Source organism: Fistularia commersonii, chromosome 14 (assembly GCF_037954325.1).
Source record: "Fistularia commersonii isolate RoL2024-O1a breed Wild chromosome 14, RoL_Fcom_v1.0, whole genome shotgun sequence".
Classification (NCBI taxonomy): domain Eukaryota; kingdom Metazoa; phylum Chordata; class Actinopteri; order Syngnathiformes; family Fistulariidae; genus Fistularia; species Fistularia commersonii.
Genome location: NC_141297.1, coordinates 5,530,272 through 5,555,267, shown reverse-complemented (window position 1 = coordinate 5,555,267; position 24,996 = coordinate 5,530,272). Strand labels below are relative to the sequence as shown.

The 24,996-nt window shown below is 42.1% G+C and overlaps 2 protein-coding genes across 3 annotated transcripts; one reads left to right on the top strand and one right to left on the bottom strand.

Moving 5' to 3' along the window:
- Nucleotides 1-457: 457 nt before the first annotated feature.
- Nucleotides 458-11,595, bottom strand: ptpn1 (protein tyrosine phosphatase non-receptor type 1). The gene is made up of 9 exons (XM_086159545.1): nt 11,076-11,595; nt 10,272-10,362; nt 8,481-8,581; nt 6,875-6,973; nt 6,614-6,751; nt 6,302-6,511; nt 5,296-5,457; nt 5,035-5,195; nt 458-3,194 (listed from the first exon to the last, which is right to left on the bottom strand). Exons 1-9 carry the CDS (start codon nt 11,130-11,132, stop codon nt 2,918-2,920), a joined length of 1,296 nt encoding a protein of 431 aa, XP_086015671.1. The 5' UTR covers nt 11,133-11,595; the 3' UTR covers nt 458-2,917.
- Nucleotides 11,596-14,279: 2,684 nt separating this feature from the next.
- On the top strand, nt 14,280-24,137 carry klhl12 (kelch-like family member 12). Of its 2 annotated transcripts, none has more exons than XM_086160018.1 (12): nt 14,280-14,622; nt 15,346-15,572; nt 18,172-18,325; nt 18,481-18,698; nt 19,694-19,843; nt 19,958-20,072; nt 20,180-20,286; nt 20,790-20,985; nt 21,474-21,632; nt 21,725-21,823; nt 22,777-22,963; nt 23,234-24,137. In XM_086160018.1, the coding sequence occupies exons 2-12, from the start codon at nt 15,390-15,392 to the stop codon at nt 23,358-23,360; spliced, it is 1,695 nt and encodes a 564-aa protein (XP_086016144.1). In that variant the 5' UTR covers nt 14,280-14,622; nt 15,346-15,389; the 3' UTR covers nt 23,361-24,137. The 2 variants fall into 2 exon arrangements, with proteins under 2 accessions (XP_086016144.1, XP_086016145.1); XM_086160019.1 differs by having other exon boundaries at nt 14,536-14,830.
- Nucleotides 24,138-24,996: the final 859 nt, after the last annotated feature.

Below are 24,996 nucleotides of genomic sequence, written 5' to 3'. Positions count from 1 at the left end.
AGACAGAGCTGATTTAAAAGGAGATCTATGTGTGATCCATGGTTGTTTTATGATAATTCTAAGGAAATCTTTTGCCAATGATCCAATGTGAAAAACCGCCAATTTTATTCCGCATTACAGAGTCCAACCCCGGAGCCTCTTGAGCCCTTTAAAACAGCGCGCTGGTGCATTTCTTCACGGCAATAAAAGAACATTGAATTATCTGCAGTTGGAAAAAAACAAAATAAATAACCCTCTCTATTTTCTAGAGCAGCTGTGGTAAACAGTGTGCAAGTTTGATTATATGGTTATATTATAAATTCATACACAGATATGCACATCTAATGTCTTAAAGGGTCCAGTATTTAAAGACAAGCTGAAGGGTCACAATTGCTGCCAACCAATTGCAGTTGGATGGAGGAACATGACTTGCCTGTGCTTCTGTTATTCCATCAATGCAGAAATCAGGACAAAGCAGTCGTATACATTTTCTTTTTTTATTTAAAAATGAAAACAAATGTAAATAAAAAAATACATGATTTCAAGCTCAGCATAAGTATAGAAAACAGGAGAAAACTCGGTGCAACGGCTGCACGGGTGCTGAGACTGAATCCATTGGTAGACCAGAACCAAAAAAAGAAAAAGAAAAAAATCAGCACACAGGAAAACCTGATTTGAAAAAAATATATATCTAGCAAGGGTGCATCTTTGAACAGGACATTTATACATTCTAAATAAAAAGGTACAGCTGTCAGACCCAAGTATTGAAAGTTGTCGAGTCATTATGGTAAACTGAACGCTAGCAGCTCGACTAATCTCTTTTGAAGACAAACCTGTTGATTCACAAATGCAGCATGCTTTGGAAAAACAAAAAAAAAAAAGAAAAACTGAATCATACAAAACAATTCAGCCAGCTCAGGGCCGCGCCATCACACAACAGACCCTCACTACAGTGTACAGTTTTCGTCCCTGTGCTGGTGCTTTGATTTGTTAAAAAAATTCCCTGGTTTCCTGAAAAAGGTTCGACACGATGTGGAGTTTGTATTGCTGGCAAGGAGTCGGATCATGATTACAACTGTGGACTGGACAGACAGATGAGCGCGCGCACACACACATGCACACGCACACACACACACACACACACACACACACACACACACACACACACACACACACACACACACACACACACACACACACACACACACACACACACACACACACACACACACACACACACACACACACACACACACACACACACACACACACACACACTATCTTCAAGCTCGAAGAGCTTTCAGATGTTCTCATCCCACGAAAGTCGCTCATCAAAAAGGTAACTTTCAAGATTTCCCTTAAAAGCCCTGCTGAGTGGAGAGCAACAGCTTCGGCCTCTTTTAATCGCATTTTTAATCAAAGAGTGTTTCTTTTCAGTGTCACACTGCCAGGGAGGGGAAAATGAAGGGACCCTTTGACCAGGAGGCAACCTGGATGTCACATTTCACATGTCGTAAGTGTCGTATTAATATGTCACTGAGTAGATTTAAGTCAAGCATCAGTAGAAAGCTTCGATACAATACCACTCGCAGTCACATACAAAATAAAAACAAAAACTCGACAAACACACATCTTTTTCTGAACTCGACCAGCCCGTCTTCAGATAACCAGGCATGCATCTCATCTCACAGGCTGGAGGGTTTCTCCCTCTTACTACTACACGTGTCCTAAGACTCCTGGGTTTCCGACTCACCCTCAAGTAGATGACAAATTTAAAAGAACGCTTTGATTTTTAGACAGGCTGGTTAAAAATTTGGTATTATAATCACCTTGTGTCAGAAAAACAGACAAATTTAATAATGATAATATAATAATCATCATAATAGTAATAAGGGCTTACAACCACATGGCGCTTCTATAAATCCTTAATTGACAGGGACCGTTTCACCATTAGAAACCAGAAGATATTTCACTTCAGGCTTTGCATGTATGGACTAGATAGAGGAATGTCCCCACTGCTGTCTCTGATTCTGACGGTTGTCCGATGAGGGGGAAGTGAATGCATGACCAGAAGTGTGGGAAACGCTAATAAAATGCTCACATTGAGGATGTAACATCTGACAAAGCCACCAATGGAGATTGGGCTCCTTTCAAGGTATAAACAACAGAACTTTGTTGGGAGCCTAAATGCAAACTTGGCCACTGATAAAAGTATCACCAGACAGTAACTGATGAAAAGTAGGATAGCCGTGGAAGTATTTGTGTATTGGAAGGAAAATACACCCCTGGTAAGACAAAAGTACAGATTAAATATTTGTTCATTCTTTTGTCGTGGTTGTCTGGAGCCCTCTTTACACACTCTGCAATAAGCGTGAACATTATGGGACGAAGCGGGGACACGGACACTCAACACCAATTGTTAGAATAAAAATATGGATATTTGGTTTCTGTCTCACCCACAGAGCAAAACGAAGAAACTAGATGGGCTCTGGGAAAGAAGCGCGAAGTGGACGTGGGGCCCTGAGAGGAGGAACATGGAAAAAGCGCAGACGGGCCGTCCATCCTGGCTCACAGGTCAGCAGATAAAATCGACCCATTTCCCCCACGCGCTCCCAACACATTCGGTCCTGACGTCGACTCAGGTATTCGGGATGTGAAACCCGAAGAACTGAGGCCCTGAGCACCCGAGGTGACGTGCTGAAACAACATCTGGGGTGGAGACTCTCGACCGGCCGCCTCTTTGCCGCCGACCAGCCAAGCTTTTGTACTGCATTTGCAAAATTAAACAAGTAAACCTGAATTGGATGAAGTCCAAATTATCCACTCACTCGGTCGCAGAGTAAACCCAGAGTCAGCGCAGGCCGGTGAACCAGCCAAGTCCACTTTGCGACAGCAGTGGATAGAAATGGAGGAACCACGCGGAAGAGAGGGGCAGCCTTCAGTGGTAAAAGGCTCGGTAGCAGGCGTAAGCGCTAAGGGCCAGGGCCGTGCACAGGCACATATTGGCAAGAAGGGGGGACCAGGTCCCCGGCTCAGGGGGGCTCTCTTTCGGTGGCTCCGCTGCCTTTGGTGACTCCTGCGCCGTCTGCTCCTCCTCATCCAGCTGCTGCTGGGCTTTGGTTGAATCCTGGGCTTCTATGTGGCCGTCGGGCTGATCGGGAGGAGGCTGCGGGGCAGCGGCGGTTCTTTTCCTCAGCTTCTGCTCCTGCGAGGACCTGAGGGAAGTGAGAGTAGAGGCTCAACGGTGACGCAGAGTGGATTTTCATCCCCGGACTAACAGGTGGGTCTTTTAAAGAATGATCTGTCCTTTCTAGATCCCCTCCCTTTGTGCTGTACATTTTTATTCAATACTTTCATGAACGGTACAACGGTATACAGTTTTACTGCTACTGCTGAGCTGTGGTCTGGTCACGTGCGTGGAGCTCATGCTCTCCAAGCAGATGCCTTTTTGTGCACTTGGATCATGTTTGAAAGGGAATGGGTGGTTTATAAATATACAGTAGACAGCGCGGCAGCTCAAGTCATGTGCTCAGTGGCACCGCAGTCACGTGAAGATGTTCCTGAAGAAACCTTATTTTACAAGTGGCTAAGAAAATTGCAATCTGTGAATCTCACAAACAGGTACGCAACCCTCTTCCCCACTTTTGGGCAGCTCCCTTAAGCGGTGGCCGCACCCCATCACCCACCTCCATTCTACCCTCTCCTCTGCATCCTCCTCTCTCACACCAACGAACTCCATGTGCTCTTTCACACCATCCATAAAACTCCTGTGTGGTCTTCCTCTGGTTCTCCTAACTGGCAATTCCAACCTCAGCATTCTTCAACCAACATCTTTGTCCAAACCATTCCAGTTTGACTTTATCCCCGTAACATGGAACATGTGCTGTCCCTCTGATGGACTCATTCCAGAACCTATCTGTCCGGCTCACTCCAAAAAAACAACTTCAACATCTTTGTCTGCTGCCTCCGGCTCGGCAACCTATCTTTTCCAGAGCATCTCGAACCAGACAAGAGTGTCTTCTTCACCTTTCCTTTCATTCTGGCTGATATTCTTTTCATCCCTGACACACTTCTCTCCACCTGTTCCGACCTGCTAGTACACATTTCCTCACCTGTTCTCCACGCTCTGTTACTCTGGACTGTTGACTCTTAAGTCCTTAAAAATCCACCTTCTTTATCTCCACCCCACCGTTCCTTTTGAATCCTTTCCATTCACACACGTCTTCTGTGTTGCTGCAGCTAACCTTCATTCCTTTCTAGGGCACACCTTTACCCCTCCAGATTTTACTCCACCTGTTTTCACTACAAATCACAATATCATCTGCAAGCATCAGTGTCCATGGAGATTCCTGCCTGACCTCATCTGTCGGCCTGTCCATCAATATAACAATAGATGGCCGAGTGATGTTTCTATTATGTCAGGGCCTGGAAAAACAGATCCATACATATGCAACACTGGCCCCTGGTCATTATCATGGCAACACTCTCACTGGATTTTTAATGTCTTCAGCAGGGAGCAGACTCCAAAATCTCTCTTTAGCATCGACTGCTGTAAAAACCAGGTATATGACTGATGACAAAGATTCAAAGAAAATGAACTTTTTACACTTCCGTATAAAAGCACAATAACTTTCTCGACCATCAGTCCTGGCAAAGTTATTGTGCATGTGTAGGCATGCTGATGTAAGCATTTAGCTCCAGAGGATCAGCACGCCAACGGAAAGCCTTACAGTGTTGTGGGCATGCCTGTCAGATTATGCCTTGTCCTTCAAAAATGACCCCGAAAGCAATTTTTTCCCAGAAACCGTTTTACAGCCCATGCTGGTTTTCAGATTGCTCAGATGACAGTGGCAAAATGAGATGAAATCCCATGGGTTTCATTTCATTTCATTATGCAGCTTGACTGAGCGACGCTCAGATGTTTCAGGAAGTGTTTTACTGTTTCTACCGTATGCACAAAGCCAGCTAGTAGGTCCTAAGAAATCATTCACATACAAAAAGGTAGTGATGGTCTTAAATAAACATATGTGATCAATGTTTTTTTTTTGTGATTACCCCACTGGAGACATCCACGCCTGTTGGTTGATCTCATCTTTTTCGGGGAAAAAGGTTGGCTCGCATTTGCCATTGTGAGGGTCTCTGGGAGGAGGTAGAGGGGGGGGAGGGGTGAACTCTGGAGGATCGTCCTCCTCATTGGAGAGCTCCTTCCAGGATTCCTTGAGTGTGGAGAAAAAATAGCTTTGAATGTATCACAAAAGCTGCACCATTGCAATAAAAGTAGTCATCAAGTGGAGTGAACAGTGAGGAAGGACTTGCCTGCAGAGATTTATCTCCTTTGATATATTTGGCACCTTCAATAACAGCGAGGTAGGAGAAGCGAAGTTGGTCTGCTGTCTGAATCAAGCCCATACGGTGACGTCTCATTTCCAGGAGAACATCACGAATACGCACGGAAGACGGGTCTTTACGGATGGACATCTGCGTAGGGATTGATAATACACCGTTTGAGTAGTTACTAGGAGTTAAGGCAGACCAGTCTGGGGAAACTGCTTACGTGCCACCTTCCCTGTATCACGAGCACACTATATGCACTCAGCTTTTCTCTGTAAATTCTGACAGCCTTTAAAACGCTTTCACTGTATGTACATGTGTAGGCTTGTTCATTCACCAAGTTATGGAAGTACGAATGAAAAAATTATGGGACTTGTGATTTTTAAAGCAAAGGATCACCCAAAACTGCTTTCCAAACAAACCTGCGCAGTAATGTGAAAGCAAACGGTATCTCAAGAAATTTGGAAAAATACTCAACTCGCCAGGTATTTCATTGCAACAGACGGCTCAAAATATGCACATTTAAGAAAATCGAGATATTGATTTTCCTAGAATGAGATTTCCTCTTCTGACACATCTACAAGCGTGACAACAAGCAAACCTTAGACCTGAACTCCCGGCACACACCCTTCCGTGGGCCAATCACTGACAGACTAGAGACACAGCCTACGCAAATGAAGATAAGAGCACATAGGCGTGTTATGCAATACATTCAGACCAGCCGTAACATTGCGATGTGAAACCAAAACATTAAGGATCAATGGAAACGGTAACAAAAATATGACCCTTGATCCAACTCTTCAGATGAAGACTCAACTACATTTGACTTTGTTGTTTAATTACACATCATCAATATGAGCATCTCTGATGATTTGTCTCTCGCAATAATGATCATTTCCGCCACTCACCGCCTGCCCTTGCACAAACGGAAAACAATCTGCTCTAAAATATTGTTGCAAATTGCTGTTAAAGTGATGATTTTTCAACAAACCAATAAAAGGCAGGTGTCCACGAGACAGAAGGTTCCAGAGCGTCCGATGCCAGCACTGCAGTGCACCACCACTGGGCCCTGCTCTGAGCTGAGACACCCTGATTCCCGAACCTTGAACAAGAAGTTCAGAAAGGAGGCTGGAGACTCTGGAACGCCAAAGTCAGGCCAGGTGGTATAGTGGAAGTGTAAAATCTCACGGGTCTCTTGGGTCTACCAAAGGGACATCAGAGAGAATCATTAATTTTGATTTCCATACAGAGACAGTCAGGTTAAGTGTAAATAGGCCAGGGCGAAAAAAGGCGAAGAACTTACAGATAGATTTTCAAGCTCGAGCTGACGGACAGTGTAGTAAGATTTGATGTCTTCTGACACAAGGTTGAGCTTGAAATTGGTATCTTCAAAGACAGCCTCCTTCTCCTCTCTGTATGGCCAGTATTGGGCACATTTAACCTGAGATATAAAGTTCAGAGCAGCTCTCATACAGGAAGCAAATAATCATCAAAAATGTAAAAACAAAACAAAAAAAAAATTCAAGAAAGGGTTACAGAGTCTCAAAGAGCATGGGCTGCTTACAGATCCTTTCTCTATGACTCTATTGAGCATCACCACACCGCGAGTCCTCTGCTCCCACACCATCTCCCAGAAGTGACCACATGTATTTGGTAGGGGTCCCTAAAAGAAAAAGTACAGTTACAGTTTATTCTTAGTACTTCTAACTGTTTCTATCTAACATTTGTTCCTGAGAAGTGACCCTTGAACTTCACAATTTGAAAATGGTGCAGTCTTACTTCCCGTGTCTCACTTAACATAGTGTCATAGTTTAATGCACATATCTGAATGAATTAACTTGCTAGGAACTTTTTTTAGTTGGTCTTGCAGAAATGTGATAAATGACAGATGACTACTCCTTTTCTAACATGGCAAAAAAAGTCATATTAAACTAAAAATTGCAGAGATTTTACTCGAACAAGTGTGTGACTTCAAAGTTGGGTAATATTTAAGAATGCTACTAGTAGTGGTCATTTCAGAATCATCTTTGAATGGTGAAGCACATACATAAGTAGATTTAATTCTGTCTGTTATCTTATTAGCTACTAAACCATGATCCAAGCTTCAGTAAAGACTGAAAGAGTGAGGAAATTACAGTGATATTAAACAGTTGATGAAACTCACTTCACTACCTCAATACTATGTCCACGACATTGAAAGTATCCTGACGCAGTGATGGTGGAATAAACAATCCATTCATAAACACACTGATATATCTGACACTGGCAAGTCCCCTCTTGGTCAAAAAACAAAATCCTAGGCATTATGTTCTTAAAGCACACCACCAGTGGATCGATTAAGTGCTACAAAACCAGCTTTAGGACACATAACAGTATCAAAGTATTGCTGCAATGTATTTACATTATCTTTTGGCATATTCCAGAAAAGTAATTTCTCAAAGTGCTTGGGAGGAGAGCGAGTATGGAAACTCCTTGGCTGACATGGAAAAGGCCGATCTGAATTACTTTGGCTTATAGCGGGTGCTGAGGGACAAATCCTGATTTAGATATTTAGTTTGTGGTTTTTGGGCTAAGATAAGACAGAACTTATCTGACCCTGTTTCACAAAAATAAGTTATTAAACTGAGGGAAAGTTGTTATTAATAACGCTAAAAATATTCTGTCCAGACCTTATTGTGCATTTTACACTGTCCTGCTATTAGGAAAATGGTGTGCATGTGGCAAAGATGATCAACACTGTGAAAGGGGAAGCTATGATGTCACAAAGGGGAAGCTGTATTGGCCACACTGCAAGGTGAGCAGTGATGCCCCCACCCACAACAATGACCTGTCATGGTGTGTGTATGTCTGTGTGTATGGGGGGGGGGGGGTAAAGGTGAAACACACCTGTGTGATGTCGCTGATAATGGCCATTAATGTGAAAAATCTAACAAGTCAGAACAGTCATGGCAGTATTTCAGATCCAGTGTTAAATATTACAAAGTCATTACATCCATCAATCATTTTTGTTAATCTTTGTTTTTAGATCAGTAAATGCAGGGGTTTTTCATTGGTTGAAGAGTGCCTGAATACTGAAGAGTGGTAAGAATTTTGGGTCAGAGATACAGGATAATCATTATCGTCATCTGTCATAACAAAGGAACACACTGCATTTCGGGTTCCGTGTTTACCTGAGTTAGAATGTAGTTCCTCTCCGCCTCTTCTACTGTTATTAGGCTGGCATTAATGTAGTCATTCGCACTCTGCTCCAGGCATATTCTGCTGTGGTCGACTGAGGAGGAGAAAGAAAACAGTCCTGTGCGTTAACATCTCAGGACCCGGGGATTAATTCAAATCTTGTGATGTCACAGCTGCAGTGACCACAAGGTCACAACAGATGTTGCTTGCTTTACCGTCAATCATCAAAATGAAAAGAAATGGGTTAAACACAAAACTTACATTTCAGTTTCATATTACTCATTTGAACAGTCGGTTTCATGTGAAGAGATGGCATCAACATTAAGTTTACATTTGCATGGTTACCTTAGCGTGAAAAAGGGGAACCGAAGTAGTTGAGATGTGGATCCGTAACAAACATGACAATCATAATGAGGTTTTGTTTGACAATATTATCCAAAGGGCTAATAAGAGCTAAACGTTTACCAGACTTTTCTGCTTAAGTTATATACTAGTAATGAGCAAAACAGGATGACTAACTCAGCACCAGAGAGGATACAAAGTGCAGGTTAAAGTAGGGTTCTGAAGAAAAAGCCTCAAGCAGAGGTTTGGCCTTTGCAGAAAAACTGTCCAGACAAAATAACCGGATACCTCCGGTCTTTGATTATTCAGTGACTAAACACAACTGACACTAAATAGCACTGCAACGCTGCTTTGCTGCTGTTACAAAAAAACAGTGAATAATGTTGCTCTTTGTAAGTCTATGCATTGATACTACATGGTTTATAACCCTTCAAATTGAGCAGTGCTACTTCCATTGTCTGACTAACATTAAATCAGTGTTATTATTGATTGATTTGACATAGGGGAAATCAATTATTCATTGCAGTGGAAGATGCGCTCTTTAGGAAAATTCAGTTTCAGAGCAGCAAGGATGAATTAATTCCTTGAAACAGACAAAAGAGAGAAGAAAAAAAAATGTCAGCAATCTGGCACTATGTTAAAATGGAAAATTCCACGACTGACACGGCGACATGTTCAGTTCAAGGATGTTTGGAGGGGCATTGTCAAAGTAGGAGATGAAACAAAGGCTGGTGTTCATTCTTTGCATGTGTTTGTTCTTGCTTAGGAGTTTAGCTGGAGCCAGTTCATTCAACCCCAATGGCATATAGCACCCACTCAGGTTTGTATAAATATTTTTCCTTGGACTAGTATGCTAGTTCTGGCACTAAAGTTTAAGCATCAGAATCTTACATTCTCAAGAAGTAACAACAAAAGCCAATCACATCTGGCGATGATTATTTGGCCAACTTCACTTGTTCTTTTTTCCAAATGTGCAGCTTTGCATTCATTTGCCACCCACATTCTGACATTCTCAATAAGAGAATGAATGAAATTCTCTTTTGAAGAGAACTCAAACTGTAAACTGAAAGTCTTATTTACGTCAGTCCGTCTGCAGTGACACAATGCTCTGCCTGTTGTGTAATACTGAGATTGGGTTATTTTGGATGATCACTCCGGTTCGTGCCTGCCTTCACCTGGGGTGAAACAGCAGTGAGCCAGCGTGTTTGTACAACATTCAGACGTGGAAGAATTGGCTTACTGCTCGATCTGTAAAGAAAGAAAGTCAACGCTGGCTCATGTTTGAGCATAAATAAGAGATTACTGCGCTTCAGCAGTCTCGCATGTGACCCGTTCACTGGTCACCTTCCCCTTACCTAGGAGTCCACAGCTGTCCTCTCAGTGTAAGGTTAATATCATCACATGAATGTCAGATGCATCAAGAAGGCCATGGGTTAACTTACATGGGCTGACATCCCTGTAACGATTCCGATTCTTGTTTTCTGGTAATTTGGCAACCTTGCAAGGAAGTTCACATGACTGCTGGCGGATCTCCTGTAACAGTGAAAAGAAAAAAAGATCTAAATACATATGTTACACCAATATCAAACCATAATCAAGCGACACTCTCTTCATGTAGAATAATATCACTGAATAAACCACAGAAATAATTAATTTAAAGACTGATAGTTTTAAAAGCCAAATCAGTGGTAAAAAGCTAGATTTCTCGTTAAATTGTTTGTGAAATGTTTGAGAAGTCGGGTTTCAAATGACTGAACACAAAAGCAGATCGTGACGTTCATCAGCAGTAAACCAGGAAAAGAAGGGGTGCACACAAAATGTTGTTGCTGGTGTTGTTTTTCATATCCATCGGACCCGAAAGTCATTTCTAGTTTGTGGCCCAACAAAAAAGCACTTTTACATTGTTTGTACGCACTGCAATTGTCTTGATCGTGGGAAATGTCAAAAATACAGGCTCTAAACATACGCAAACACACACAACCACACGTCTGCAACATGTAGCAGTTGTGGTTTCGAACTATGAGCTGCGGTTCGATGCGAGAAAGTGGACGAGATGTGTGAGATGTAGAATGGATGTGCACATGTCGACGGGCGGATCGTGATGGGACGCGAGTGTTCGACAGACGCATCCATCATCGGACGGGTCCAAATCGCGACGATCGAGCCAACCAACACCGGGGCGGCTCCGTATGCGTTTAGCCCGAACGTGACAGCCCGTCTCCAGCGGGTCTCTCCGGAGGTCCTACCTGATAAACAGCGGTCCATATCCCGTTTTCATCGATTTCCCGAAACTCGGCTTCCATTGCTGACAGTCCAGCTGCCACTCCTTCTCTCCGACGAGACGAACCGCGGCTCCCCGGAGATTAGAGATGTATATATATATTTTTTTTTTACTATTTCGTCCTTCCCTGGTTGCCGTCAGCCGTCCCTCCGGTGTTGAGTAATTCGCTGTACGGCGCCGCGGAATACGGTTACCGCTCTCGGCCTGCTTTTAGCGGAAACGAGCCGCTGGCTCCTCCTACGCGGTGTAACGTTAGCTAGCTGCCGTCCTTGGGTAGCTAAAATAAACACAGAGCGCTCAATAAATAGATAAAGACCCCTCCACCACTTACGGAATGCCACGGAGTGAGTATTTTTTATTAATTTATATTTTAATTTCTGTACAGAGTTTGGTGCCGGTTAAAGCGACATACAAAAAACTTTATTTAAGTGGGATACCGCAATTGCTAAGGCAGCTATGGAAACAGACCGGTGGGCACGCGCGGAAGGCTTCTCTCTCTCTCGCTCGCTCAGTGCGTCAGTCGTCAGGTGGCGCGCACGTACGCCGACGTAACGGTGTGTTCATGTCCCGCTCGGAATTTCCGGCGCGGAATAATACGCGGAAGCCTGGAAGGAGCGCGTCCCCGCCGCGGATACGCGCATACGTTCGGCTGAAGTGGGGAGACGTGTATATATATTTTTAATTTTGTTATTGAACATAAATAGTATCAAAAGATATGCATATGTACAAACAAACATGGCAAGGTAGAATCGAATGTCAATGAATCAACCGGGGATGAGGAAGCAAAGGTCATAAGGACATTCGTTCTGTATGTAATCACCTAACTGTACCAGTCAACAGCATTAAAGGTTTGTGAGAAATGTTAAATGCTCGAAGAAAAAGAAATTAAAGGAAAATAAATAAATAAATAGATTGCAAGGGGAATATAATATGTATTTAACTTGGTGGTTCACAAGGAATCTCAGACATCAAACTGTATATTTTTTGGATTTTTCCATAAGCTTTTGTATAATTCAAAATCGTTTATAAAGAATGTAAAATTGGGAGAACACTTTTGCATTCTCTTTTTGGGGGAGACATTTATAAACCAGAATTTTTTAGCCCAGGCAACTGACATGCAGGATGTATTTCAGCCAGTCAAAAGAGGAGGCATTTCTATTACAACTTGGCGCATCACGTCAAACTTCTTCGACGTTAGTGTTTTTAGCATTCATAGCGTATTCATGTGACAGAAAAGCAATATCCACCCCAGATGATACTATCATCATAACCTATCCTGTCTGATAGAACAAGTTTAATTTTGTCGACTAAGGATGGATATAAATGATCTCATATACATAAAATAACATGATTGCATGGCTGCCAAAATACAAGGCAGAAGAAAGTAAGTACACTGTTTATTTTGTAGACAAAATAAAAATGAATGCGTTCCGGTAGGTGGAAGGGTCAGAGTCATTGATAATTTTACCTTGGAAAGTGTGTCTGTGGAGGTTCTCAGTTACCCAGGTCATGGTTAAATCTTGTCGAAATGTTCTTGTTGTGGCAACTGGACCTAAATTCTTCTTCAGAACTAAAGAAGCCTCTCGCATGAGGGGTGAAATGTCTTCACGTGAAGATTGCCACAACAAGAATTCATGGAAAAGAGTGGTTGTTCCGTGTTTCTGTGAATTAACAAGATGATGGTTGCAACATTTTAAGCAAACCATCATGACTGTTCAGAGACATTCAAGGATCCAAGGAATTGTTTATTGTCATGTGCACAGAGAGGAAATGTGTCTCCCTGCCCGTACAATTTGACTGGGTCAGAATTGTTGTGCAAAAACATGTGCTAATTGACAAGTGCAAACTGGAAACAGCAAAGTCAAGTGCTGGCAGACAATGAATATGAGGAGGAAGTCCAAGGTTCTTTGACCATCATTGTGCACCATTGTGCATTATTACCAATTACTGAGAATGTGAACATTGAAATGTAAACAGTCAAGTCACTAAAATGCTAGTCACAAAACAAGTAAATGATTTTGACAGATACTGAGATTAAACTTTCACATCCAGATTTTTTTTTTTCTCTCCAGTGAAAGTTTACTATACAGAAAACGTGTTTGTTTTTTGGTTTTTTTTAGCATGAGTCTAAAAATATTTTGACTGTAACAGTCAACTGTAAAAAATGATTTCCTTTTTTCTGTTCAAATTCCCCATTATTAATAATTGTATGCATTTGATGTAATGACTGCCAATGCTGCCGGATGGTGTAGACTTGTTTCCATGGCTGCTGTGAGATGTAGTACTCCGGAAGAGGAATAGTGCTTTTTAGAGAAAAGTATGATTCTTGTCATTTCTAAATCTAAATTAATGTTGTTCTACTCACATTTTATTTCCTTCAAGGATGTCAATGGAATCTTAACTGAATGCTCTCAAGCATTATTCACTGACTTTGATTTAAAGCGGGCAGATTTTTTAAGCTGTAAGTACTGTGCATGTTGACTCAACACTCGTGACCTTATAGGTCCACAGCTGAAGTAGTTCACACACTAAAAATGACACCTGTTCCCGATCATCACTTCCTAGTCCTGATCTCAACGCAGTGTTTTTGCCATTTCATGTCACCACACACTACCATTATGGGCTGTTCATTGCTCATATTATAAGACACTTCCCTGTTGTAAATAATATACATACTATGTAAACACAGTCATATTCATTCATCTCTTTGCACTACCTCAATGACCACTTGAGTTACATTATTAAATTCTGTTGCACACTACACTTAATAGTCTGCTCAGTGTATAATGTTCTTTTTCCAGTCTTTGTTTACCTTCTTTTCAGTGCAAGGTGTAGCCTTTGAATTTCCTGTGTAGAGAACATACTGAGTTAACAAAGCCAATTCAGATAAATCGTGAGCATCAAAGCAACTATTTGGACATGTTGTTGGTGAGGCAATTTTGTTTTGGAGGTGATGGCATTTTTAGAGAATACTTGCTAATTGGACTTTATTTTCATTGTTTATTTGACAGTCAGTTTTTATCTGACAGTCAGTTTATATATATTCCTTTTTTTACCCAACGCAAAAACCATATCTGGCTCCCATGTTGACGTCGGCCTCTAAATATGGCGGCCTTCTTCCTCAACGCGTGACGTATGTATGACGTAAATCCGATACGGAAATGTCCCCCCACTTCCGCCGAATATGTGCGCGCTCCCGCAACCAGGAATACCAGTCCTATAGAAGGGGGGGAACTACACATCCGCGACCCTGTCGCAGTTGAGTCAATTGCGTCTGGGAAAAAAGCGTGCCGGGAATGTTGTGCTAGTATTTGGACATTTCAGCCCCGAGTGTCCTCCAAGTGGGGGACGGCATGTAGCGCAGGCCCACCATGGATTACCTGTAAATTGCGAGATTTTCTCCGCGCTGACTGACAAGCAAGAAGCGGGACAAGGGACTTTGGTGCTCCTGACGTTAGCTAGCAAAGCAACTTAGCCTGCCGTTTTGCCTCAGGTCTTTGCGACAGCGACAGGTATTCTGCACATTTTTGACAAGTTCGTCTGTGTGTGTCGCCTCATGTTTTGTCTCCTCCCGGTCGTCGGCTCCTTCGCCGCGGCTCTGTTTTCTTAAGTTGTTGTCTGCCGTCGGCGTTAGCCCTCAGCTGGCGTCGGTTTGCTAGCCGATGTGTAGCTATAGTTATTGCCTCCCAGTGGTGGAAAAAGTGTTCAAATCTTTTAACGGTAAGTAGCACGGGCCGCACTACAATACAAGAAAAACAAACATTCACCCCTGAGTAAAACTCATTATATTCGCCATTTTACAGGGAAAGTTTAATGACATCGAACTAATAATTGGAAGCCTTTGTGACACAAAAAGGACCATTCCATCTGCTGTTGTGCGGTCTTCCAAGTGTCAGTATGGTATTCAATCTAAGTCCATAATAAAACTGAATAACCCCTGCGTTTCCCTGTAAAATGACTTGAGGTTGCACAGATTGCTCACACTTGAGCTCCAATTTCTCACACTGTCTACATTTTGCACGAGTAACACTGGGAATGCATGATTCATTACATCCCCAAAACACAAGGTTTTTGTAAGACCAAGGCACACATACACACACGTTCAAAAATGTACACTCAAGCGCCAAACAATAACACAGTAGGTGGGGTATGAGACACTGTCACTAATGTTTATTTTGAAAAGACCTCAATCCCTCACAGATTTTTCAGAATAAAGGTGCAACTATTTCTTTTAGATTCCTGGAGCAGCCTGAGATCCTTGAAAGACTCTCAAGACACCATGGCTCCCAAAGACATCATGACCAATTCCCATGCCAAATCCATCCTCAATGCAATGAACTCTCTCCGCAAGAGCAACACACTCTGCGATATTACTCTCCGGGTGGAGAACACCGATTTTCCGGCTCACCGCATTGTCTTGGCTGCTTGCAGCGATTATTTCTGTGCCATGTTCACCAGTGAGGTAATTATTGTTTATCAGCCGATCGAATCTTGTCACTCTTCTACCTGGCTTGCTTACTTGAATTGTTAAGATCTATCTTGCCTTATGCTAAGTCTGCTTAATTTATCTATACGCAAAGATCTTTACATTGATCCTTTAAAAAAAAAAAAAAAAAATCAAGCGATAGTTTAATCATCTATATCCAGACACATCATTTTTCGATAAATTAGAATAAAAGACTTGTGTTTGTCTTTGTGCAAGGGTTATTTTTAAAAATATAATTCCTTAAATTATTGATATTATTCCAGCATTAAGGTGATTCCAGATAGTATTCTAGTAAAGTGTAAAAGACTTTGCTGAACAATGAGAAATGATCAGAAAATCAGCCAGAAATTCTGTTTAAAAATTGGTAGGAAACTACTGGGAAAGTTTGCACCAAGTTTTGGCAGCAAATTGCAATTCTTTCAAAAATTAAAATTTTTGGAGGGAACGGCGTGGCTCAGGTAGTTAGATCGGTCATCTTGGAACCGAGAGACCCTGTTCCAGCTCCTCCTCACCCGTTTAAGTGTTGATGAGCAAGACCTTGAACCCCTAACTATTCCCCACTGTTAGCCTTGCTAAGTGGTTGTGCATTGCTCATGGTTCATCCGTGATGTGTTCAGTGAACACATTGGATTTCGCTAATGTCATGCTGTGTGTAACTGAATGAGATAAAGGGATTTTTTTTTCGTGAAATTTAAGAGTCAGATCAGAGATCTATTTAGTATTCCTTGTACTTAAATGCATATTAACTGCGGAATACAAATGAACCACGTTCAAACTCTCTTGCTGATTGGTGATATTTCATATCTAATATGTACAAGCGTCAAAAAACAAGTTTCTAGATACCATTATGAATTCTTGTTGTGTCAAGTGGACTTAAATTTTTTCACTTGAAGGTGTTTCACCTCTCACCCCAACCTTCAGAACTGAAGAGGCTTCTTCAGTTCAGAATTGAGGAAGCCTCTCTGATTAGGGGTGAAACATCTTCAAGTGAAGAAATTCAAGTCCAGCTGACACGACAAGAACATTTTGACAAGAATTTACCTTGAGCTGTGTGACTGAGAACTTCCGCAGACAGACAGTTAGGCCCAGAATTATTTGACACAAACTTCATGATTTGGGCACTTCATGCCACCACATTGAAACAACTAAAATGAAACAACTACAGCAGAATTGAAGTACAAACGTTATGGTTTAATTCAAGGGGTTGAAAAAAATATATAAGGTTAAACATGTAGGAATTGTAGCTATTTTTATTCAAAGGCTCCTTATTTCAGGGGCTCAAACGTAATTTGATTAATAAACATAACCCAAAGTGAAATGTTAATTTTCCATATTTTATTGAGAATCCTTTGTTTGCAATGACTGTCTGAAGTCTAGAACCCATGAACGTCACCAAACCCCAGGTTTCCTCCTTTGTGGTGCTTTGCCAGGCCTTTATTCCAGCTGTCTTCGGTAGTTGCTTGTTTGTGGGTCTTTCTGCCTTAAGTTTTGTCCTGAGTAAGTAAAATGCATGCTCAATTAGGTTGATATCTGGTGAGCGACTCAGCCATTGCAGAATATTCCACTTCTTTGCTTTAAAAAACTCCTAGGTTGCTTTTGCAGTATATTTTGGATCATTGTCTATCTTTACTGTGAAGTGCCGTCCAATCAGCTTTGCTGCATTTGGCTGAATCTGAGCAGAAAGTAGATTCTGGCCTCTCTATTTTTGAGGCTGATTAATGCTTTGCACCTTGTGTTGAATCCTTTGTATTTACTGTCATGAAGTCTTCATTTTATGGTAGACTTAGATACCGGTACACGTACTTCCTGGAGTGTTCTTCACTTGAGTGGATTTTGTGAAGGGGTTTTTCTTCACCATGGAGAGGATTCTGGAGTCATTCACCACTGTTGTCTTCCGTAGATGTCCATGCCTCTTTGAGTTCCAAAGCTCACCAGTGTTTTGTTTTGGTTTTTTTTTTCTCAGAATGTACCAAACTGCCAAACTGTTGATTTGGCACTCCTAGCATTTCTGCTATTGCTCTAATGGATTTCTTCTTTTTTTTTTTCAACCTCCGGATGGCCTGTTTCACCCCCATTGAGAGCTCCTTTGACCACGTGTTGTGTGTTCACAGCAACAGCTTCCAAATGCAGACACTATACCTGGAATCAACTCCTGACCTTTTAACTTCTTAATTGATGACAGGTTACTGAGGGAAGAGCCCGTGCAGCTTTATTTTTTTTTTTACTTTTCGTCCCTTGAAGAAGAGGCAGCTACGTATTAAAGAGCTGTGATTCAAAAAACCCTTGCTCCAATTTGGATGTGAATACTCTCAAACTCCACCTGAGAGTCTGCACTTTAAGCCCGTATTGATGATATAATTGTATCCTGAATATGTTTTTATAAACCGCTAAAATAACAAAACTTGTGTCACTGTCCAAATATTTCTGGGCCTAACTGTAGATACTATGATATTCAACCAGCCCTTCTTGATCCTTGTATGGATATAATGAGGCCCCTTTGGCCTTTCTGAGGTATTTTTAATCACAAAAGATTACTCAGGCAACTCAATACTGTTTTCTGTAAATGTTTCCTCAGCTTGCAGAAAAGGGGAAATCTTTCGTCGACATTCAGGGTCTCACTGCATCAACTATGGAGATCTTGTTGGACTTTGTTTACACAGAGACAGTGCTGGTTACGGTGGAGAATGTACAAGAGCTCCTCCCTGCGGCATGTTTGCTTCAACTCAAAGGTGGGTTTAGTTGCGCCTTTTCGTACCGTCATTTAATGAGCCTTTCAAATAAATTGGCTTCTGCGTACATGTTAGCAGCTGTTGATTGACCGCAGGTCCTGTCTGGCTGGGATCAGCCTGAATTGAAATAGTTGTATGTTTTTGTTTCACCCCAGGGGTAAAGAGAGCGTGTTGTGATTTTTTGGAGAGCCAGCTTGATCCCTCCAATTGTCTGGGTATCCGTGACTTTGCTGAAACTCACAATTGCCTGGACCTGATGCAGGCCGCCGAGGTCTTTTCCCAGAAGCATTTCTCCGAGGTGGTTCAGCACGAGGAGTTCATGCTCCTCAGCCAGACAGAAGTGGAAAAGCTCATCAAATGTGATGAAATCCAGGTAAGGCAGCTGTATGAGTTAAAGCCAAGTTGTTTCGGACCAGTGCCCGCAGCAGCTTCGAAACAGCTGAAATGAGTCTCTAACCCACATGCACGCAGAGACTGCAGTGGACGGAAAGTAGCTCAATCTGCTGGCTGAGATTAGACCTGGACAGTATATCGATTTTTCACATACTTGTTATATAATGCCATGGTTTTGTTTTTTCACTGCATAAACCCAGATTTCAGCACTGCCTAGTTAAAATGTTCTGCTTTTTATATTTTGTTTGTGCCTTGCCAGTCATGTTGGTAATTCAGTGAAGTCACTTTTTTGTTTTCAAAATCAAAGGAAATTGCAAATTGTACCTTTGCAGTCAGTCAGCAGTGATGTTGTCTCAACTCCACAGAAATGGTGAATTACATCAAAATCACAAAGTGCGTCTGTGATTTTTCTTTTTCTCCTCTTTTTTCATTTCATGTTTGTTTTCTGTATCATCCTGCTTGACTTTTATCGCTTTTATGTTGTGCGTCAAAACACAGTTTGAAAAGAGAAATGCAAGTACCAACCTGCTGTTACCCCAGTCACCCCCTCGTAACGGCTCACTAATGCGGATCCAAGCTGACAATCAAATTGCAGAGGAGAAAACCAGATTTAGGTTTGTTGGGAAATTCCTGCTCCCAACCACATGCATTTATTGTAAAAACACAGTTATTATCTCCCTGTGATTTATAGATCTTCTGTTCACTCGGTGGCACTTCCTGACATTTTTTTTCTTGTTTTCAAAATAAAAGAGGACCACACACTGAATCTTAGCCGACCAAAATTTCCCTGCAGTGAAAATCAGTCACCTCTCACTTGTGAATAAGCTGGAGTTTGAATTTATGGTGTAATTTAGACCTCCTCAGGGTGCTCTTAAGCTCCTTAATTCCCCTGCAGCATGAGCAATCAATACTCACAGACGGAAGGAAGGATCGTACTTGTTTCAAGGTGTATATTTGCTGCTGTTTTGTTTACAGGTGGACTCGGAGGAGCCGGTGTTTGAAGCTGTGTTGAACTGGGTCAAGCACAACCGTAAAGAACGGGAGCCCTATTTGTCCGACATGCTGGAGTTTGTTCGGATGCCACTGCTGACTCCACGCTACATCACGGACGTCATCGACGCAGAGGTGAGGCAGGCAGCTTCATCTGTAATAACACCTTTTAGCTTCCAGTGAAGGATTATCTGCTGAAGTGACTCTCACAGTCCCCGTCATTATTAAGCAAGTGTCGGCATGCTTTAGCCCCTCATTAGATGTAGCCTGCCATGTCGGGACCTCGTCGACGAGGCCAAGAAATTCCACTTAAGACCGGAGCTACGGAGCGAGATGCAGGGGCCTCGCACACAGGCCAGATTAGGTGAGTGTTCTGTTTGGTTTTTTTTTTGGAACATCCATATTTTTTCGTCAATATCCTCTAATGTGCAGGGTTTTTGACAACGAAAGTCATTTTCCAAATTTTTCCAGGTGCCAAAGAAGTGCTGCTGGTAATCGGTGGGTTCGGAAGCCAGCAGTCCCCCATAGACATTGTTGAGAAATATGATCCAAAAACTCAGGAGTGGAGCTTCCTCCCTGTGAGTGTTTAGTAGAGCTGGAGCAATCCGTCCGTCAGACAGACCAATATATCGGACCATATACAGATCAATATTTTACATAACAAGTTCAGTTAGTCACTATTCCAAGATGGATTCTCAGTGGTGCTTAGATATTGATAAGTGGTCAAATGTAGATTGCGATGTCCATGTCTGGACCTCTGATGTCAATCATTTTTTTGGTAATGATGACGTCTGATGTTCACCCAAAATCTAACGTCTTCTAAACATCCGATCATTTACTTCAGCACGACAAAGTCTTTAAAAATCATTTTTATTGGTTTCAAATCTAACACTGGACATGATTTCTCATTGATCTCTGTGTGGCAACATTACTTGACTATGACTGAACTGCTTGTCAAATGTCAGATATATTTACTCTAACACGATTAGGAGATATTGCAGGCTCAGTGTTTATACTCTTTATTTTACTTTTTTTTTTTTATTTCAGTGCATTTAACTGTTGTTAAAATGCTGTTTTACAGAACATTGCACGGAAGAGACGTTATGTTGCCACAGTGTCCCTCCACGATCGAGTCTACGTGATTGGAGGCTATGACGGACGGTCGCGGCTCAGCTCAGTGGAGTGTCTGGACTACACAGCGGACGAAGACGGAGTTTGGTACACCGTTGCTACCATGAATGTACGGCGCGGCCTCGCTGGAGCCACAACGCTCGGAGGTTAGTCTCCGTGCCAGGCGGATCACGGCTTTATGTGGGTTGGCTGTTTCCCCCTGTCAGGGCTGGGAAATCTCTCAATACATGTCCAAAAATGTCAAATAACAATGCCTCCATGCATTTTTTTCTAAATATCAGCACTTTTGACACACTAAATACATCTCCAAATCCAGATAATGATGATAAAAGCCGAGTGGGTTTTACTTTCTTTCTCAGTGATTAGATAGTAAAAATACAGGTAATTCATTTAACTTCTGCTTTTGAATATAAGCTATTGAGTTAAACCATTGTTTGTATTATGTCTGGGGCACAGTTGATTTATTAGTGTTGTATATCAGACTCTTGACCGCCTGTATCAATGCTGATATTATGATATAATACACATTATATCAAATGAACAGGTTGTGGCAATATTTTATCTACCACGGTTTTTGTCACTCCCCCAAAAAAATGCGAGTTTAAGTGTTCTTTTGCCTCTGGTCTCCCAACAGACATGATCTACGTTGCCGGGGGCTTCGACGGGAGCCGCCGCCATACCAGCATGGAGCGCTATGACCCAAACATCGACCAGTGGAGTATGCTGGGGGACATGCAGACAGCAAGAGAGGGGGCTGGACTAGTGGTGGCCAGTGGACTCATATACTGTCTCGGTAACATCACATGATCCAACAGCCCCGTTCTTCCACTAAACTCACTTGGTTGTACTGAGGAAGCTCATCTTTCCTCGGATGTTTCCTACCAGGGGGCTACGATGGGCTCAATATCCTGAATTCTGTGGAGCGATATGATCCACACACAGGCCACTGGACCAGCGTCACTCCCATGGCTACCAAGCGCTCGGGTAGGTGGTAAATCAGTTTTCAGAGGAATCAAAACTGATCTGATTAAAGATTTCTAGACAACAAAAGACAGAATATACCAGCAGGCGGATCTGATGTCAGTGGAGAGGCCTGAGATGGCCTCAGGTTGTCCGAGCAGCAAATACACACGTGGAATGTGTCTTTGTGTGCTGGTAATTTGCGTAATTATTTCTGAAAAGGGACACGGATTTGTCGAATAACCAGTGCGTCAAAATATGAATTCACTCACAGTGTGGACGAGCTGAGCCAGGAAGCATCCACAGCGGGGTTTCCGCCCGCCTGTGCCCGAGAGCCTTTTCAATTTGGGCCAGTGCATAGGCGGAACATTTGAAAATGGCTCCATTCTTTTTGAGGATGCCGTCTGTAACATAAATACACAGCGAGGGGAGGGAGAACAAATAATTAAACCACAAGCACACAAAACAATAAATATAGCAGATGAAGAAAGGTGAGATAATTTGGTTTCACATGCGTTATGTATCTGGTTAAATGAAATCCAGCCTCTCCAGGCAAGTGTGTGCGATACATCCGCTTATTTATAATAAGTTTCCTGGAGGCTCACTGTTATCTCCTTCATAAGTCTCTGTAGCCAGGGGTCAAGGGCAGGAGGAAGGAGCTTGACCCAGTTTGCCATAATTAGTTTATGGGCTTTTAACACAAGAGCTTTAGCAGATACAGTTTTGTGTTTCCCTGAAATCAGCTGTTCTGGTTTAAAAAAAAAAAAGTCAACGGGCTTTGAAAATCTCACACATACGCCACATTACATTTCTTTCCAAAAAAATACGGGGAGTTGAAGACCGTTTCCTTCATCCCTTTATATGTGAGTGTAGTATCGGGGTTATCAACTTCTTTTCATGCTATATCAGCATTCGCCGCGTTCTGTTTCAAGTACCTTCGGCGGCAGCAACATGCGAGTGACGCTGTCGAATTGCAGGGGCAGGAGTGGCTCTACTCAATGACCACATCTACGTGGTGGGAGGCTTCGACGGGGTCTCGCACCTGGACTCTGTGGAGGTCTACAACATCAGAACCGACTATTGGACCACCGTGGCCAGTATGACGACCCCCCGGTGTTATGTCGGGGCGACGGTGCTCCGAGGACGTCTGTACGCTATCGCTGGGTACGTTCAAAATATAAAGCACAAGCCTCGACGGGTTGCTTTTACGTAATTTCTTTTCAATTTACTCAAGAAGTGTCCTCATGATTAAAAAAAAAGGTAAAGGTTGAGTTTGAAAGTGATATGTACACATAACAATCTTTGGAAAGAATCTGTTAGAATGACCTCCACCCTGAAGGAAGGTCAACCAGAGAAAATATTTTTGTTTTGTTTTTATTATCATTATTTGAATGTTTAATATTTTTCTCTCTCTTGTTGGGCACCTCTTTTCAGATACGACGGGAACTCTCTCCTCAGCAGTATTGAATGTTACGATCCTGTCATTGACTCCTGGGAGGTTGTAACCTCCATGGTAACGCAGCGCTGCGACGCCGGCGTGTGCGTCCTGCGAGAAAAGTAATCTTTTGCCAAGAACCACACAAGAGAAAGTGGCAAGAAAGACAGGCAGCTAGACTTTGATAAAATGCCACTTCAACATCGAACCCCAAGGGAAGTTTTTTTGATTGTTCACCAGTATGCAAATAGGAGCTGCTTCCTCCGCTGGACGTTGAACCTTCCACCACCCTGACTGCACCGTGGTCGACATTTCCTCAAAAACCCATCACCACTTGCATGAATCCGTACGGTGGAACTTGTCGCTGTCGTTATTACCCTTTGAGATTATTTTTTCAGTTTGTCTTTCAAAGTGCAATATATTTCTACTCATTGGACAGGAAAAGAAGCTACAAAGGAGCACGATGAGACTCCGGCTGCTGCTATTCGCCTTATGACTTTGGCCTCATCGTACAGTGAAAATTCCACGCTGCCTCTCATTTGGCCTTTTATCCAGTGCATTCATTTGACATTAATGGGTCACTAATACAGCCCTTTATGGTAGTTCTTACACTAAACTGTGCTTTTGGATTCAAATCACTTGTATTATTTTGACTGAATACTTATTTTCATGCTAATAATCTATTTAGAGTTTCATACTGTTTTTGAAATTGGCATAATCATACCCCGTTTTTGTCCCTTTATTTGGCAAAATTGGAAAGAATCACAAAAGTATGCAGTGAACGTCATACTGTTTATTTTCCCTCATACAAAGCTTTTAAATTTTGAAGATGTAACATGTCGGACACAATGTCCTGAGCTCACTGTTGCCTGACAAGTGAATAAACACTGACACTTTTTGTGCGTGGTGTCATGTCTGAGCGTTTCGGAGTGGAAAGGCCGAAAGTCGTTGCGTCTCCGCTGTGAATCCCCTCTGGCGCTCAGGAAGAACCGGGAATTATTCGCCTTTTCCCTCCCTGATTCTCACTTTAGCAGGAGGAAAGATGGAAAAACTTGTATTCAGTCACCGACCAGCTGGTCTGACAGGTGATCTCTCTCTTCCTGTATTTTCCCCTGTAAGAACGCAGAGCTTACCTTCTAAAGGTCGATGGGATTTCACACCATTGAAAATCAGTTTAATTTCAATTATTCCCATGTTCCCATGTTTGTTTTTCCTTTTAATTTAGTAATCAGAAGAGCCTCGTTTGGATTAAACATTTTCTAAATAAGACACCTGGAAAAAGCTCAGCTAGGTTTACATGAACAGAAAGTACGAAAAGAGACGAAATGAGGAAACTAGAAGAAAAATAGGGAACAGAAAGCTTTCAAAATTGGGGTTTAACAGGTCAATTTCACATTTCTGAGAATCTGATTGCTTCTGCAAAGAAAAGGTTATTGGCATGTTTACTGAGAGTAACTTTATCGAAGTATTCTTTTAACTACATTCATATATGAGCTTTATTGCTTCATAATCACTTTATTTTAATTCAGCTTTTCTGCTGCAAATGCCATCATGAGCCTATTTGGTCAAAGAGATTTGCTGCGAAACACATTCAGATGAGATGGCTAAGATGCAAAATGAAGAAAGTCTATATAATCAATCATGGGTTTCATACATTTTACAAATTAATATAAGTATTTGCTCAATTGATGTTTTGTTCTGATATCTTTTTTGAAAAATGTCATTTGATTTGCTGAATTTTCAGTGTAGTATCTGATTTAAG